The sequence below is a fragment of the Cervus canadensis genome, chromosome 11, assembly GCF_019320065.1.
Source record: "Cervus canadensis isolate Bull #8, Minnesota chromosome 11, ASM1932006v1, whole genome shotgun sequence".
Lineage (NCBI taxonomy): Eukaryota > Metazoa > Chordata > Mammalia > Artiodactyla > Cervidae > Cervus > Cervus canadensis.
In genome coordinates this window covers 69,949,095-69,966,805 of record NC_057396.1, presented here as the reverse complement: position 1 = coordinate 69,966,805, position 17,711 = coordinate 69,949,095, and the positions used below count along the sequence as shown (strand labels likewise).

At 50.6% G+C, this 17,711-nt stretch overlaps 1 protein-coding gene across 1 annotated transcript in view; it reads right to left on the bottom strand.

Moving 5' to 3' along the window:
* The window catches only part of CRY2 (cryptochrome circadian regulator 2), a 33,263-nt gene extending 15,760 nt beyond the window's left edge, over window positions 1-17,503 (bottom strand). Inside the window, exons 1-5 of the mRNA XM_043481032.1 lie at window positions 17,195-17,503; window positions 6,889-6,997; window positions 4,380-4,522; window positions 2,655-2,839; window positions 1,606-1,694 (exon numbers count right to left, since the gene is read on the bottom strand). Of these exons, the coding sequence (XP_043336967.1) occupies window positions 1,606-1,694; window positions 2,655-2,839; window positions 4,380-4,522; window positions 6,889-6,997; window positions 17,195-17,418 (750 nt within the window). The 5' untranslated portion in view covers window positions 17,419-17,503. The remainder of the gene's footprint in view (window positions 1-1,605; window positions 1,695-2,654; window positions 2,840-4,379; window positions 4,523-6,888; window positions 6,998-17,194) is intronic.
* Window positions 17,504-17,711: the final 208 nt, after the last annotated feature.

The following is a 17,711-nucleotide window of genomic DNA, read 5'->3' as shown; positions in this document are numbered from 1 at the left end:
GTTTCTAGCTTCCTCCCTCGCCACTCTTCTTGAAGCATTATGCTCTTGCTAGCCTTTGCACACGCAGCTCCCTTTCCTTGGTTAATTTTGACTCTTCCTTCAAGCCTCAGCCTCAAGGCCACCTTCCCAGCAGGTGATCCTCAGGTATTGGTTAAACACCTCTGACACAAGGTGTATTTGCCTGCTCACATCCTTGCCCACCACTCTTTGAAAATCTTTTTAAGTGAAACATAGATACAAAAGCACACTGATGGGTGGCTTAATGAATTATTCCAAGGCAAATGCCTCTGCAACCACCACCAAAGTTCAAGAATCAGTACCTTGCCGGCCACCCCAGAAGCCCACCTACATCCTGGCTAGTCAGGTCCCTTCCCTGCTCCATCAGTGACCACCTGCCCAACTTTGTTAATAATCAGGTCCTGGCATTTAAAAATGTTTATATTTTTCTGTTTTTTGCAAAGCACATTAGGAAGGGAGGGCTTTACCTTTTCAGTTATTCCTTGCATTTTTAAGTGTTTTCTATTCTTTTTTCATCCAAATATACGTCCCTAGGCACATTTTGTTTAGTCTTGGTCATGTAAAAGAGTTTGACGTGTTATTTATTTTATTCTATGCATTTCCTGCCATTTCCTTCTTTTCCCTTTAGATTTCTTGTAAAAGAACTCAAGACCTTTGACTTGCACTAATTCCCACAATACAAGATTTCCCTGTGTTCTTACGGGTGCAGTTCAACGCATTCCTCTGGCCTGTGTGCTGCTTGCAGACTGGTGGCTGGTACCAGACTGGCTTGGACTCAGGTTTCCTGTCTTTGCCAAGACTACAGGGGGAGCATGCCTGACGGCCGCTATCCTTGACATTAGCAGTCATTAGTGAATCACTAGGGGCTGCAAGATTCCATTGTTCCTTTTTCATTTAATAACTGGGACACTTTTGTGGAGAGATGTTTGCCCTCAGCTACTACTGGGTAACCCACTGGTAAAGATCATATTGTTTGGCCCCCTCTTTCTGGTAACAACACTTAATGTTCCTGTGGTGACCCAACCCTTCCCCAATCTCAGTTCAAGTGGGTAAAGTAGAGCTAAGCCCACCTCGGACTCTGGGAGTGGGCTCACTACCAGATATCCTCTTAGTAAGAGAGTATCTGTCCTCTTACCCACTGACCTCTTAGTAAGGGGACACACAGATGGGAAAAAAGCAATCTAGCCCAAGTTTTAGAACCATGTAGAACAAGATCTCACTCTGCTACTTAGTAACTACGTGACCTCAGGCAAGTTACTTAACCACCGGAAGTCTTGATTTCCTCATCGGTAAAATGGAGAGCTTAATACCTCCCTTGCAGGGCAGATGGAAAGATGAAAGGAAACAGCAAAGCAGGTGCTAGACCTAGAGGTGCCCAGCCCATGACCAGCCCATGACCAGCCCATGCCCAGCCCATGGTGTGAGCACGCTCTAAGCGGTAGCTGCTCTTGTTGCTGTTACTGACATAAAGACTCCTTCAGCCAGCTTGAGTTAAGAGGCACTAAGGGACACGAACCTGGCTCCATCTCCCTGGCTGCATGGGGGTGTCAGCACCTGAAGCCCTGTGTCTCAGAACCGGGGCCATACCTTCCGTTCCAGGTGCTTATCCAGGCGGGCCAGAGCTTCCGTCTCTCCTCCCCGCCAAACCGCTGGGCCGAGTCCTTCAGTGGGGAACCCTACACGAGGAGCAGCAGGTCACAGGACTGGAGGTCAGGTCAGTCTGCTTACAGCTCAGCAAGTCCTCACCTGCTGTCTGTTCTCTGAGCTCTGTACGAACTGAACTATGGCATTCTTGGTGCTAACGGGACTAACGCAAAGTGAAGTGAAGTGGCTCAGTCGTGTCCGACTCTTCGTGACGCCATGGACTGTAGCCTACCACGCTCCTCCGTCCATGGGATTTTCCAGGCAAGAGTACTGGAGAGGGTTGCCATTTCCTTCTCCAGGAGATCTTCCCCACCCACGGATCGAACCTGGGTCTCCCGCATTGTAGGCAGACGCTGTACCGTCTGAGCCACCAGGAAAGTCGCTGAGAGAATCCTTACTGTTTCCTTAGTGATGTTTTCTAAGTCATGCAGGTTTTCTTCCCACTGTGACCTCTTCTCTCCTTTCCCTTGCCTCCCTCATCTCAGCCACGTCTCATTATAGGCAGGTGAGAACAATCCTATAGGGCTGGCCCTGGCAGGTCAGCTGGCTGCAGCTGTGGTTTTCAGGTGAGAAAGGCTAACTTCGTTCAGATCAAAAAAAACTGTGTGATAGGGGAGGAAGGGGAGAGAGGCTGACATAGCCCCTTTCATCAGAAGCAATACCAGTTATGTTGGTATTAAGAAGCCCACTGATGCCAACACTAGGCTATGTCTATATCGTCTGAGAGGTAAAAGTACAAAAATAGTCATGAACTAGAAACAGAAGCTGAACATGTGAATATGAACAGGAAAAAAGACCAGAAGGATTGCTGCAAAATTATCAGTGGTAGGTAACTGTGACAGTTATTTCCATTTTCATCTCTCTGTATTTTCTAAAGAGTCCACAATAACATGCATTACTTTGACGAAAAAGAAAAAAAAATAGTAAGCTTTTTTTTTTTTTTTAACAAAAAAGGTGGTGACAGTACAAGCGTCTCGGGCAGGAGTACGCACCCAGCTCCTCCAGGGAGGGCACGCCGTAGGTCTCGTCGTGGTTTTCCTGGATCTCGGCCCGGCAGCCCTCCATCTGCGGGCTGGTCATGGAGCCCACGGGCTTCCTGGGCAGCTCCATGCGGCTGATGATGGCCTGAAAGCGCTTGTAGGTAAGGGGCGGCTTCTGCCCGTTCAGCTCAATGATCCTGGGAATCCCAAAGACGCCTGCCGTCACTCATGAGGCCCTTCGTCTCAGGTCCCTGCCCACCCAGAAAAGAGCCCAGACTGCGCAGGCTTGGAGGGTGGCCTATCCTCATCTGCTCTGAGTCCCACCCCTAGGGGGAAAGGAGGGGGCAAGGGAGGCTACGTCTCCATGTTACGGAGAGGGAAATGAAGCCCAGATTGCTGGAGCAGATGCCTCGGGTAACGGAGCAACTCAGGGCCAAAGCTGGGGCTCAATTCCAGGTTCCCTGCTGCCGGTGTGGAGCGCCTAAAGACAGAGACTCACCATATGTCTCTTATCACAGGAAAGTCCCCACTGGCCTTCACGGTTCTTGGCCTGCCTGTCCAAGCCACAGGGTGCCCTGTGGACTGTCTCTACCCCAGCGTAAGCCTCCAGCAAGTCCTTTGATGAGGGCTGCAAATGTGTTCCTTGGTTGGAAACTCATTCTCTCCTTGGGCCCTAGTTACTAGAAAAGAGAGGTGGGGAACAGCCTGTCCCTCCCTAAATCAGAGGCTCGGGATTTACAGTCACAACTCAACCTTAAAGAGTTTTTTGCAGTTCACAAAGTATTTTTTCATGAGCCCAGGAAACACAGCTGCACTCAGGTAAGAAGAAAAGCTACAGGAGAGTTTAGAGGCGAACTGAGGCTGTTTATGTAAGGATGAATTGGGATGGGCTGGAGCCAGACTCCCGGGGCTCCTGTTGGCCAAGCAGCAGCTGACAGCAAGCCGGGACTTGCCGGGTGAGTTCCTTTCTCAGTTCCTCTCTCCTCCTCTCTATCAGCGGAGGCAGAAGGTTGGCTGCTGCCCCTGCAGTACCTCCCGCCTCCTCCTCTGGCACGTGGCAGGAGGAGGCGCTCCACACCCAGCGCCTCCCGTGAGCAGAGTCCAGCTCACATGCAGAGCTGTGTGACCTGGCCTCCCAGCAGCCACCACCGGTCTAGGGGAGGCGGGCGGGGAGCCGCCGTGGCGGCAGCAGCGGAATAGGGACAGCTCTGGCAGGGAAGGAAGGGGAGGAGGGGGTTTCCTCTTGGCCTCTCTGAAAGCACAGGGCCCCGCAGAGATCTCTCAAGCCTCCGGGGCAACACCTAAATGCGAGGCCTGAAAACCTAAGAGCCAGGGGGGCCCAGGGAACGCAGCTGGGGAACAGAGGCTGTGCCTGTGAGAACAGAGATCTACTGGGAGGGGCCACGGACAGGCCCCACTGAGGTCAGAGGGCGGTTTCTGAGCAGCAGGATGGAAGCAGGAGTATGTAGGGTGGGTGGGCGGGCCTGGATCATGTTAGGAGCAGATCTGTGAAGATCCTGTTTGCGTCTCTTGGGCCGAATGAGCCTCTCTGCACCCAAATCGGGTAAGCTCTTTGAGCTGTTCTACGGGCCTCCACTCTGACCTATTCTCCCCCGGCTCTCCATGCCCCATGTGTCAGGGGGCCCTACTGCTGAACCTCCCTGAGTTCCGCTCAGCAGGGGCCCAAACCACCAACTCCCGCAATAGGCAAGCTGAGTCCTGGGACCCATCTCTTACTTGTCCAGGTCGTAGAGAGTATGCGAGTTCTCAGTGACCACCTCCACACCAGCCTCCTTGGCCATCTTCATGATGGCTGCGTCCCGCTCCTTCCCAAAGGGTTCAGAGTCATACTCAAAGGTCAGGCGGGTCACCCCCCATTCCTGTGAGGGGAGAGAATCTGTAATGCTCACCACTGCTGGGGAGAAGGAAGCTGGGCGGGCACTCAGCTCCCTGCCGAGAGGAAACCGAGCACATCGGGAGACCTGTCAGAACAAACTGGGGAAAACAACCTGAACCAGAAAGCCAACCGTCTGAGGGCCATGAGGTTTGAGGAGGGCAGGCCCTTGAGGAGAGGCCAACAGCCCACAACAGTGGAGCCGGAGGCTAGCGGTCCCTGTGGGATCAGGAAAGAGGTGGGCAGCTCTGGGCGCTGCCGGCATCCTTGTGGTAGAAGAATGCAGCAGGAGGCTATAAATACACGCTCCCAAGGGAGCCCCCTGTCCCAGAAAGAGGCACAGGATCGCCACCTCCCGCCCGCTCAGCAGGCCTTTCCCAGAGCTCCTCAGGGTCCTGCAAACTTCTGGCCTAGTTTTCTCGGCAGACTTGGGCGATGTGAAGTATCCTCACAGTTTCCACGGCAACACTCCTGAGGCCAGTAGCAAACAGAGCTAGTAGGCTCCAGCTCTCAGACAGCTGGGAAAGGAGAAGCAGCCCTTGGCCCAGAGGTCAGAGAAACCAGAGCAGAGGGGCCACATGTTTTAAAAGAAGGGAATTCTTTTCCAAGTCTTTAGTCATGTCTGGGAGAAATTTCTGTATTTCCTAGCAGATCTGGGAGAGAGCGGCCCACTGAAAGGCTGTACCCTTTCTGGAACCCACAGAAAGCCCTAGAGCAGGCAACTAGCAGGAGGAAACCACACTCCAACCGAAGTCTCGGCCACAGTCTCTTAAACTCTGAACCCTCGGGGCAAACATCCTGGCTACGCACACGCCGGTCCAGTCTTGACTCAGTCCTGCGGGGTGTGGGTCCCGGGCAGAGCTGCTTATCTCTCCTCCAAGGCTAAGGTTAGCACTAAACATTCATTGGGCACTTACTATGAGCCAAGAACTATGCTTAGCAGTTCATAATAGGTTACAAGGTTAAAGCCTCACAACCCTATGAATAATAATAAAAGTGTTATTATTAGATGACACCTTCTCCAAGAAGCCTCCCTGACCCTCTTTAGAAAGATTCTCCTGCACCTGCCCGTTTCCCATCACAGCAGTTACCATACGGCAGTGAAGCTGCCCACTACGTGCCGGCTTCCTCCATTAGTGTGAGTACTCGGAGCAGAGATCGTGTCATCTCATTCTTCATCACCCTAGGACCTGGTGTGGGGCCGCACACATAGCAGAAGCTTAATGATATACAGAGAATGGACGCTGTGTCTGTATCTCTGGGCTATTAGTGGGCTGGCCTCTGAGGTGCTGGGAGGTGGGGGCAGTGCGGCGGGGGAAGAGAGGCCCCTGTGTTTAATGCTATGGTGGTCACAAACACAGCTCTGGGCTCAGAGCTGGGGCTCAGCTCCCAGACTGCTGCTCTGAGTTTTGCAGGCATGGGCGAACTATTGCTTCCCCGTCTGCGGAACAGGGACAGCAGCACCTAGGTCTGAGGGCGGCGGCCGGGAGTACAGGCATTAACGGACACAGAGCGTGCACCGAGAACAGTGCTTGACTCACGGGCAGCCCCCAGTGAGGCTGGCTCCTACCAGCACTGTGCGATTTGTGCGTGTGTCTGTGCGTGGGGGTGTGGGGAGGGGAAGTGAACGCTGAAGCATTTACTCGGCTGCCTGCCTTGACATGTAGTCTTTCCTCTTGTCTTTGCCCCCCAGGAAGAACAGGAAAGGAAGCAGGGTGCAGACAGGCCCAGAAGCAGCTGTGCGCTGATGCACTAGAGCCTCTGTTCACGAGCACTTACGCCTCCACTTGGGTCTTAGAAAATGAGTATGATAAAGGGTTTGTGGGGGCAACTGGGCTGGCTGCCTGATACAGCAGCCAGGGGCCCATGTGGCACTGAAATGAAGATTCTGTCGATCATTTATGGAGGAAGTAGGGACACTCCCATTAAAGAGGCTGATTTTTTTTTCCCAATAAGAAGAGCAAAGCAAGAGGGGAAACGCCCCTAGATAAACAGGAAGCCTCACCCTCAAACTCCTGGCGCAAGAAGAGCCCTAACAAATCTTGCTGGCTTGAACCAAGAAAATATTTAAGGAAGCCAGGGATATCTAGGGTGAAATAACTTGCCACATCCCATGTCTGAACTAAGCTGGGAACTTTCCAACAAGATACCAGATTCCTTGATTTTTCCCTTAACACAGTTTCCATTCTGTGGGCAGCTGACCAGCTTCATTCGCTCCCAACTTCCCTAGCAGTGTGTGGTCAGCCCATCCCTGACTGTTTCCATTTCCTCAGTCAGAACATCATCTCATTCAGTCTGTGGGGAAACCCTAGGAGCAGACTCCCACTGTCGTCCTGGACTCTGCGCACGTACCTTGAACAGCCTTGGGAACACGTCAGCCGGCTGTCCTCGGACCACAAAAAGGCGGGAGTTCAGTTTCCTTAAGCTTCTGTCCAAATCTTCCAGAGACTGAAGTAGGAACCTGCAGAAGCCACGGAGTCCTTGTTGGTGGTAACATAACAAAGAGGCACTTTTTCCTAACAAAGCGGAGAGAACCTTGTTTATGCCAAACAAGTAGCACGGTTCTCCTGGGTTCTTGTCCAGGCGTGATGTGGTAGAGGGTCAGGGCTGCCTCTGTTGAATCCTGCTTTTGCCATTACTAGCTGCGTGACTTTAGGTAATTACTAATCCTCTTTAGCTTCTTCCCCCCTAATCTGTGATACAGAGTTGGTGTTAATACCTATCTCATAGAATTGTTAAGGAAAGAAAGCCAAATCATGCAAGAGGACAGTTCCAAGTACAGGCCGTGGAACCGAAAAAACCTGGGGTAAGTGTGAGCTGCTCCTACTTATGCTGTTCCTCCGTGATCAGAGGCAAGTCACTTACTCCCTCTTGGCCTCAGGCCCTGGGTGTAACTATCCACCCATCACTAGGAGGCTATGAGAATCACAAGGGAGAAGAGATGGGGAAGCCATATGAGAAGCAAGCGCAGTCCTGTGGTATGCAGGCAGAGGCCGCATCAGCAGAGGAACAAGACTGCAGTTGCCCTGGATGGTGTCACCCACCCTAGGCTGACAGACTCCCTGTCTTTCTTCACTCACGCTTTGGTCTGCGTGGGTGTCTCCTGCCACAGCTCCATGGCCCCGCAGCCTGGGCTGGGTCACCACCATTTCATTTGGCAGGCAGCCCCTTCTCCAGGCCTCTCCAGGGCCCTGGCCATCAAGTTCTTGTCCCAAGAGGCAGAAGGTGTGTGTCTGTAGGATTTCCTCCCATGTATCCATGGGTATGGGGGACTCCAGAAACACCTGGCCTAAGGGCTGGATCAACGTGGGACAGGGACAGGAAATGAACATGGCCTGAGAGCTTTCAGCGTCTGTTTACTTTAGGCAAAAATTTATTACTTGTACAGCTAGGCAAAGGAGAAAAGGAAAGATACACTCATTTGAATGCAGAGTTCCAAAAGAATAGCAAGCAGAGATAAGAAAGCCTTCCTCAGTGATCAGTGCAAAGACAGAGGAGAATAATAGAATGGGAAAGACTAGAGATCTCTTCAAGAAAATTAGAGATACCACAGGAACATTTCATGCAAAGATGGGCTCAATAAAGGACAGAAATGGTATGGACCTAACAGAAGCAGAAGATATTAAGAAGAGGTGGCAAGAATACACAGAAGAACTGTACAAAAAAGATCTTCACGACCCAGATAATCACGATGGTGTGATCACTCACCTAGAGCCAGACATCCTGGAATGCGAAGTCAAGTGGGCCTCGGGAAGCATCACTAGGAATAAAGCTAGTGGAGGTGATGGAATTCCAGTGGAGCTATTTCAAATCCTAAAAGATGCTGCTATGAAAGTATTGCACTCAATATGCCAGCAAATTTGGAAAACTCAGCAGTGGCCACAGGACTGGAAAAGGTCAGTTTTCATTCCAATCCCAAAGAATGCTAAAACTACAGAACAATTGCACTCATCTCACACACTAGCAAAGTAATGCTCAAAATTCTCCAAGCCAGGCTTCAACAGTATGTGAACCGTGAACTTCCAGATGTTCAAGCTGGTTTTAGAAAAGGCAGAGGAACCAGAGATCAAATTGCCAACATCCGTTGGATTATCGAAAAAGTAAGAGAGTTCCAGAAAAACATCTATTTCTGCTTTATTGACTATGCCAAAGCTTTCGACTGTGTGGATCACAATAAACTGTGGAAAATTCTGAAAAAGATGGGAATACCAGACCACCTAATCTGCCTCTTGAGAAACCTATATGCGGGTTAGGAAGCAACAGTTAGAACTGGACATGGAACAACAGACTGGTTCCAAATGGGGAAAGGAGTACGTTAAGGCTGTACATTGTCACCATGCTTATTTAACTTATATGCAGAGTACATCAAGAGAAATGCTGGGCTAGATGAAGTACAAGCTGGATTCAAGAGAAATATCAATAACCTCAGATATGCAAATGACACCATTCATGGCAGAAAGCCAAGAACTAAAAAGCCTCTTGATGAAAGTGAAAGAGGAGAGTGAAAAAGTTGGCTTAAAGCTCAACATTCAGGAAACTAAGATCATGGCATCTGGTCCCATCACTTCATGGCAAACAGATGGGGAAACAGTCGAAACGGTGACAGATTTTATTTTTTTGGGCTCTAAAATCACTGCAGCCACGAAACTAAAAGACCCTTACTCCTCAGAAGAAAAGTTATGACCAACCTAGACAGTATATTAAAAAGCAGAGACATTATTTTGCCAATAAAGGTCTGTCTAGTCAAGGCTATGGTTTTTCTAGTGGTCATGCATGGAAGTAAGAGTTGGACTATAAAGAAAGCTGAGTGCCGAAGAATTGATGCTTTTGAAATGTGGTGATGGAGAAGGCTCTTGAGAGTCCCTTGAACTGCAAGGAGATCCAACCAGTCCATCCTAAAGGAAATCAGTCCTAAATATTCATTGAAAGGACTGATGTTGAAGCTGAAACTCCAATAGTTTGGCCACTTGATGCGAAGAGCTGACTCATTGGAAAACACCCTGATGCTGGAAAGATTGAAGACAGGAGAAGGGGATGACAGAGGATGAGATGGTTGGATGGCATCACTGACTCAATGGACATGAGTTTGAGTAAACTCTGGGAGTTGGTGATGGACAGGGAGGCCTGGTGTGCTGCAGTCTATGAGGTCGCAAAGAGTTGGACATGACTGAGCGACTGAACTGAACTGAACAGCTAGGCGTGATCACCTTTCTGAGAAACTCATCAATACTTTTTTTTTGGTGGCAGTGGGTGGGAGGGCCGCACACCACAGGGCATATGGGATCTTAGTTCTCTGACCAGGGATTGAACCTGCGCCTCCTGCATTGGAATCGTGGAGTCTTAACTGCTGGGCTACCAGGTAAGTCCCCATCAATACATTTTATGACATCTATTTTATCTTTAAATTAACATTTTAAATAGATTAACTATTCATGTGATTCAAAATTCAAGTTACAAAAGGGTACACAGTAAAAAGGTCTCCTTCTCCTGCATCCCCCTGGGAATTTCATCCTCCTCTCTAGAGACAACTAATGTTATCAATGCTATTATATACCTGGGATGCTTTTTAAGTGCATTTTCTCTTGAATTGTCTCAACACATTTTGAAGGAAAATACTACCCTTGTTTTATAGATGAGGAAAATGAGCTACAGAGAGGATAATAAATTTGCTGAAGATCACAATTATTGGGGACAGGTTCCTACCCCACACTCTTGGTCAGACTCAAACCATGTTTTCTTCCTTAAGTTTTCTAGCAGCATATCAGACACTGCTCCAGGGGCTGAGATTCTTGCAAGCTCCCGTGTGTCATGACGAACATACACCCGACTCCAGGTGATCCACTGACCTGCTCTTCCGCAGGAAAGAGGCCCTGGCAGGTGAGCTTGGTTCACAGCCACCTCCTGCTATCTACCCTGGGGTCTCCCACCCAGGCCCGTCAACAATGGGAGTCACTAGAGTTTATTCTGAGCACAATGAAACCCAGGGCTCCTGCGAAGCACAGCACGTTCCCTTGACTGTGGGAGTCTTACAGAAGCATCGACTGTTCCCAGGCTGCCAACTAGAACCAGGCCCCCCTGCCGCCTCTGATGTCTACGATATGACACTCCCAGGTGGTTAATGCCACAGATCCACATTCCGGCACAAGCTGAGTCCTGGGTTCAGCCTGAAGCATCGTGCTGGCTGACGAGCAGGCAGGGACTCTCGGAGGGGTTGCAATGGGAGACTGACAGGCTGGATGCTGGTCTCCACAAAGCCAGAGCTCCGCCTCTGCGAATTTCTATTTTTGAGCACTGACACGCTTAGAAAAGGAAAGCTGAGACAGAGTGATGTACTTGCACTTGCGCTGGCCTCCTCTCAGGAGGAAAATACGAGAGATTGCTTCCATGCCACCTGCACCCTGCCAGGCAGGATGCCTAGGGATAACTGGCAACTTAGACCCCACAACCTCAAGACAAGGGGTCCTCCATCTGCAGCTCCCAGAAATGTACCTGCCTTGCACTTGGGGGCCCACATCTTTCACAATCCACTAGGCTGCACAGGGCATTGGAGCTACAAACAGGACTGGCATGCACATGAAAGCGAGGTTCCAGCTGCCTTCTGTAGACTTTATTTCTAGACCTCATGTATTTATTTGGCTACGAGGGGTCTTAGGTGCTGCACGATCTTCACTGCACCGTCTTTTGTTTCAGCGCGTGGACCCTCTAGTTGTGGTGTGTGGGCTCTAGAGAGAGCAAGCTCAGTGTTGTAGCCCCCGGACTTAGTTGCTCCATGGCATGTGGGATCTTAGTTACCCAACAAGGGATTGACCCACAGTGTGCTCCTTGCACTGCAAGGCAGATTCTTAACCACTGGACCACCAGGGAAGACCCCAGACCTCATTGATCAAAAGGAGAGATTTCTTGCAGCACCTCTGAAGTACAGATGACCCAGTGAGAACCCTTTTCATTTTTGACAAGAGAAGTCTACAGCCAAGGCAGGCAGCAGAAGGCAGGACTCTGAACTCAGCAACCAAATGATAGTAACAGCAGCAACTAACATTTCACGCGCATTTACAGTGAACCAGGTACTCTTCGCCCTGGAGGAGGAAACGGCAACCACTCCAGGATTCTTACCTGGAGAATTCCATGGACAGAGGAGCCTGGTGGGGTACAGTCCATGGAGTTGCAAAGAGTCAGACAGGACTGAGCATGCATGCACACGTACTATTCTACTTGCTTTACATACATCACCTCATTTAATTCTCATTTTACAGTTGAGGAAAACAGGCACAGAGAGACTAAGTAATGTGTGTAACATCATTCACCTAACGAATAGCCAGAATTCAAGCCCAGACAGTGTGGCTTGGTATCTGCATTCGTAACCACCAGGCTCCACTGACTCTCAACCAGGACTCACCCCTGAGCACTGAGGCTGTGCTGCCAGGGACGCGGCCATCAGGGAGCACCAGAGCTCAACTCATAGGCCAACACTTTGCTACCAAATCCTGGTTCCTCCAGGGGGATCAAAACAGCTGTGAGTCACCCAGAAGCTTGCCAAAATGCAGGACCTCAGGCTCCCTCCCAGACCTCCAGAAACACAATCTGCGTTTGTAGCAAACTCCCCTGGTGATTCCTTTGCACGTTAAAGTTTCAGAAGCACCGTCCCAGAAAACAGAACTTGACTTCTAGCTTCTCTTGACAAGTTGCCTGCCTTGGCTTCTAGTTTGTTTTCACTAAAGTTCCTCTTTGAGATCCTGGTTTTGGCCCTCTAGAAATGCTGTTACTTCCAACTCCCCCAACCCCCAGTCAAGCCCTGCAGGGCTTCTGCAGAAAGGGAGGTCTCACGATGACCTCCAGGAGCCCCAGCCTCCAAGCAGACAGAGAAACTGCAGCCGCTGCTCGCGCACCACCCGAGACCTGCCAAGAGGGAATGCGGAGCAGTGCTGCTGCTGGGCAAAAGTGTCCCAGTGCCGGCGCGCACGTTCTTTCACCAGAGAGGACCTTGGGCCTCTGTGCTCCCCTGGAGCCCTCCTCCCCATGGGGCCAGTCTCTCTTTACTCCAGTGAGGGACGGCTCCAGAGAAAACTGGCCTGGGCACTGGAGGTGGCAGTGTTCGGGCAGCAGTTCACCCTTGGCAGCTCCAGCTGAGCTCACATGGCCGAAATTCAGAGCACACCGTCCTGTGTGAGCGGCTTAAGCTCACCCTTTGGATGAGACATGTGCCGCTCAGTTGCATTATGTAAGTGCTCTGCAGTCAGAAGCAGAAGTGGAGGAAACCAACTTGGGATTTCCAAAAATACTAAAAGGACAGTAATTCAGGGACTCCGTGGAGCTAGCCTTTTAAAACAAGACAGACAAATCTTTAGGCAAGGACTTCTCCAGAGACAGCAGGTTCTGTGTTGAGAAATATTTTTGTTTATTTGTTATTAACAGGAGGAAGGAAAATGATTGTGAACTCTTTTTTTGGGTCTAGATCACCCTTGACCAAGTTTCTCTGCTTCAAGCCAAGGTTACTGAACTGTAATGATGATATTGTTGGCTGGCCCAGACTGGCTGCACATGGCATTAATAGAAATTAATTTCTCCTATGGGCTTCCCATAGGAGATGCAGTGGTAAAGAAGCCGCCTGCCAATGCAGGAGATGCAAGAGACAAGGGTTCGGTCCCTGGGTCTGGAAGGTCCCCTGGAGTAGGAAATGGCAACCCACTCTAGTATTCTTGCCTGGAAAATTCCATGGACAGAGAAGCCTGGCAGTTTATAGTTCATGGGGTTGCAAAGAGTTGGATATGACTGAGTGAGCATGTGCACGCGCACACACACACACACACACACACACACACAAAATTTCTCCTGGAGAGTGGGATGAACTGAGACAGTAGCACTGACATATAGACACTACCATGTGTAAAATAGCTAGTGAGAAGCTGCTGTACACAACACAGGGAGATCAGCCTGGTGCTCTGTGATGACCTAGAGGGGTGGGGTGGGAGTGGGGTGCGAGAGAAGCTCAAAGGGAAGGGATATATGTATGCATATAGCTGATTCATGCTGTTGTACAGCAGAAGCTAACACAACATTGTAAAGCAATTATACTCCAATTTAAAAAAAAAGAAATTAAGAGTGCTTAGGTCAAATGGAAAAGGATAACTCAAACCCACAATCCACAGCAGGGATGGATCTCTAGGTATCACTTGGATAAAAATATATTTATTCTTTCCTAACTTCAAAGAGAAAGATGAAGATCAAAGTTTTCACCCCTTTGGGGCAGATGGAAACATTTTCTCAGCAGCAGAACAATAAAAATGCTCTGTTGGGTAACCAGTGTGAATAGTTCAGAGAAACTCAAATTTCCCTGCCAGCAGACCACAGTTCTCAATCTCCTTCTTGCTGACCAAGCTCCAGGGAAGAACCACCCAACATGGACAGTGCATGCATGTTTAGCTCCCAGCAGTGGGAAGAGAGACACATTTGTTCTTACCAGGCATCCCGGGTCACCTTATTTATTAATTGAGCAATTTCAGCTGATATTTTATTTTTACCAACTCCTTCTGTCCCCAAAGTTCCTGACGACAGGTGCAGCACAGAGCCAAGGAGAAAATGACAGAAATAAAGGGTGAGGTGAATGAACTGTTGCCCAACACCTATCTCGGTGGCAGTAGGGACAGAAAGGTAATTAAAAAAAAAAAAAAAAGCAGGGGCCTATTTGGAGTACCCATTTTAAAATCTAGAAGCAGCTCACACCCCCTCTTTTTTTGGGGGGGGGGGGGATTCTTACTGCAGTACTTCCTTCCAGATGCAGTAAATTTGGGGCAGGTAGGGCTGGGCAAAGTGGAACAGGGCTTAGCTAACTAGTACTCGACAAAAAGAAAGTCCTGAGGTTCAAATGCTACAATGAGCCATAAATTTCCCGCTGCCACCAAGGCAAGGAGTGCACTAGCCCTTCTCCTATGCTAATAAATCTACATATTCTCAGCTGCCTTTCTCTGTCCATTTTTACTCTTAGAAAGTGTCCTTCATGGTTATTTTAATCTGATTTATCTGCTGAAGAATGCAGTGTGGGAGTCTGTGTAGGAAGTGCAGGAGGATAACAGAGATACAGATTGTGTCCCCCTAACCTCTGGCAGAAGGCCTGGAGCCCACTCTTCCGAGGAAGGCTTCTCAGAAGCAGCAACTGAAGTATTTGCAGAGCTAGAATGTTCTGCTGCAGCACAGTTCTCCCAAGTCACTTCCAGATCCAGAAACAGCCACCGGAAGACTACACATGTTGTAATTATGCAGAGGTACGTCTGGTTCTATCACTCCCCAACCCCCAACAAAATGCACAAAACCGCCTGCGGTTCTGCCTTCACTCTGAACCTGGGAGCAAAGAGTATGGTGGGGGTAGTATGAATGCGTCTGTGTCTAAACCCAAGAGCAGTGATCATATTCCATTTATTTTGGGTGATTTCACCTCTCGTCTGATGCCAAAACAAATCGCACTTCTTGCCAATGAGCTGCAACACGTATCCCAAGTTGTCAGGCTGGGTCCAGTGCTTCTCTGACTTTGCTGCACATGTCAGCTTTAAAGACCCTAGTGCCCAGGCCATAACCCAGAACAATGAAATAGAATTGGGAGAGAAGGGGACCCAGGCATCTTTCAAAGATTCTTAAATGATTCCTGTGTGCCGCAAGGTTAAGAACCACCACTCTAGTATGTCCCCCGGTTTTACTTATTTCATGGCATCAATTCTACTAAACGAAGGCTGGTTACTTGTCTCGTGCCACAAAAACGTAGGCTCCAGGAGCTCTGGACACCACATCTGCGTGTTCATTGCTGTGTCCCTAGCAGCCGTGCCTGGCAGATATTAGGCACTCATTAAATAATTGCTCAATTAACATCTGCATTCTTGCATGGCCTCTGACTTCAGGATTTGACCCGGGCATCTGAGCTGCCACATTCCTTTTCTCTCTCACAAGCTCAGAAGCACAATCACAAAAGGGTGACCCACAAAAATCCATTAAACGCCTAATTTCTATCGCATTTGCGTTTAACCAGCAACAGAGTTTTTGTCATTGATCTGTGACCTCCACTACCACAAAAGAGCAGGCAGTCCTATGCAATGTCCTCCAAAACCTAATAAAAGAAGAAACTCCTTCATGACAATACAACCAGCAAGCAGTCTGCATTCTATTTACTCTGCTCTGACTGGCACGCTGCCACTGGGAGAGGGGCAGAGTCGAGGCTTAGTCCATGCTAGGGATGGCAGGTCATTTGAGGGTGTTTGTCAAACCCAAGCTCCTATCTATAGAAACTGGAGCAGAGGCAGAGCAATAGAGCAGTTGAAAACTGTGTGGGCAGGCTCTCCACAGGACTGTCTTTAGTGGTTCTCTCAATATAAGTGGGGCAGGAGGGGCACTGAATAGACCCACTGCGGGGGGCACTCGCTCTCCTAGCAGGGCACACACCCCGGAAAGGAAAGAATGGCGGCGAGCCGGCATATCCTGGGAATAACTCTGCCCCTTGTGCAACAAGGCCACAAGCAAATATCCTCCAGAACAATGCAAACAAACCAGAGGACTACTGCAGGGCGTGTTGCAGACAGATGGGAACACAGTGTCTCAGAACCCCTTGGTTTCAAACACTGCTTAAAGAGAAAACACATCCACTGTCTATTTGTTCATCTTTTCCCATGATCCTGTCCACTCCATCTCCTGGGAGTCATCAAGAGGGGCCCTCGATATCACAGCTTTCCTACTCCCTAATCTCAGCACATCAGTTGATAAAAGTCTAATCCACAATCACTCAACGGTGCTTTAAAATCAATCTCGAGAGAAGAAGAGGAAGGAAGGGACATCTTTGGTTCCTTTTTTTTTTTTCCTGGCAAGTCCATACCTGCTGAGGGAATTCTCCAAAGTGGGTTAAGCACTGTTCTCTGCTCTCTAACTCAGGACAAAGTGTCTCTAACTGAACATGCCCTTGAGGTCTTCATCTATAATAGAAGGGAGCCTGGCACTTTGCCTTATCTGATGCTAAGCCAGAGTCTCTAGATATCTCCCAGAGACAGGATGATCTCAGTGGAGGGAAGGCAGGATGGATGGGAAAAATAAAAAAAAAAAAACGGATTAAGAAAACCCCAGAGGCTTAAAGATGACCTTCAGGAGCCGGGCAATGCGCTCTTTACTCGATGAGTGCAGGCATCTGCTGTGCTGTTAATTCAGGAACCCGTCCCTGCCCTCACACGACAACAGCTCCTGTCCTCTCCGCCATCCCCACCCCGGCCCCAGGTTCACCCCCGTTTTGCCACTCGCTGGCTGCAAGTCCTCGGGCAGGTCAGCTTTGTGTCTCTAGAACTCGAGAGTCTCACCCGTACAACGGGGATCACGATCTGTCCCACAGGAAGGTCGTGAGGACCAACCAAAGAGGGAGGCACACAGTGCGGACCCGCGGTGTCAGAGGCTAGCCTTTCTGAGACTAACCCTCCACCCCAGGTCGTTACTACCGGGACTCACTGCTTCCCCGGTCCCGGCGTCTCCCCTCCAGGGACTCGGACCGTCGCCCTGCTGCACCTCCTTAAGGTCGGGGTCTTTCGGCAGAGGCGACTGGGGCCAGAGCCTCCGCTTCCGAGGGTGGGTGCCTCAGAGGCCAGGCTGCGTGCCCCGGGCCCACGAACCCCACCCCCGCCCCGGGGGCCCCCCTCACCTCCATCGGTTGATCCCAACTGAGGAGGAGGCCGCGAACCAAGGGTCGAGAATGTAAACGCAACGCACACAGTGCGCCCCGCGCACGGCCGCCAGCAGCGCCGGGTTGTCATGGAGCCGCAGCCCCTTGCGGAACCAGTGCACTGAGGAAGCGCCGTCCCCACGGGCCGCGGGCGCCTGGGCCGCCGCCGCCGCTGAAGTAGTCCCCGCCGCCGCCGCCGCCATCACCGCCCTGACTGCTGGGGCTGCCACCGCCCCGCCCCCGTAGTCGCCACGGGCCTGGCCCCCGGCCCGCCCAGTGACCTATGACGCCGCGGCTCCTCCCTGGGGCCCCGCCCCACGACCCTGGAGCGCCTCTGCTATTGGCTGAGCGTCTCTCGCCGGGCGATTGGCTCTGAGGCGCCCCCACCCCCGGTCTGTCCCCGCCCCCTCACGTTCCCGCCATGTGTGGGCTCTCTGGAGAGGAGCCGGAGGGCGGGGTAGGGTGACGCAGAGGGGCGCTTCCCTAGGAGGTCTGG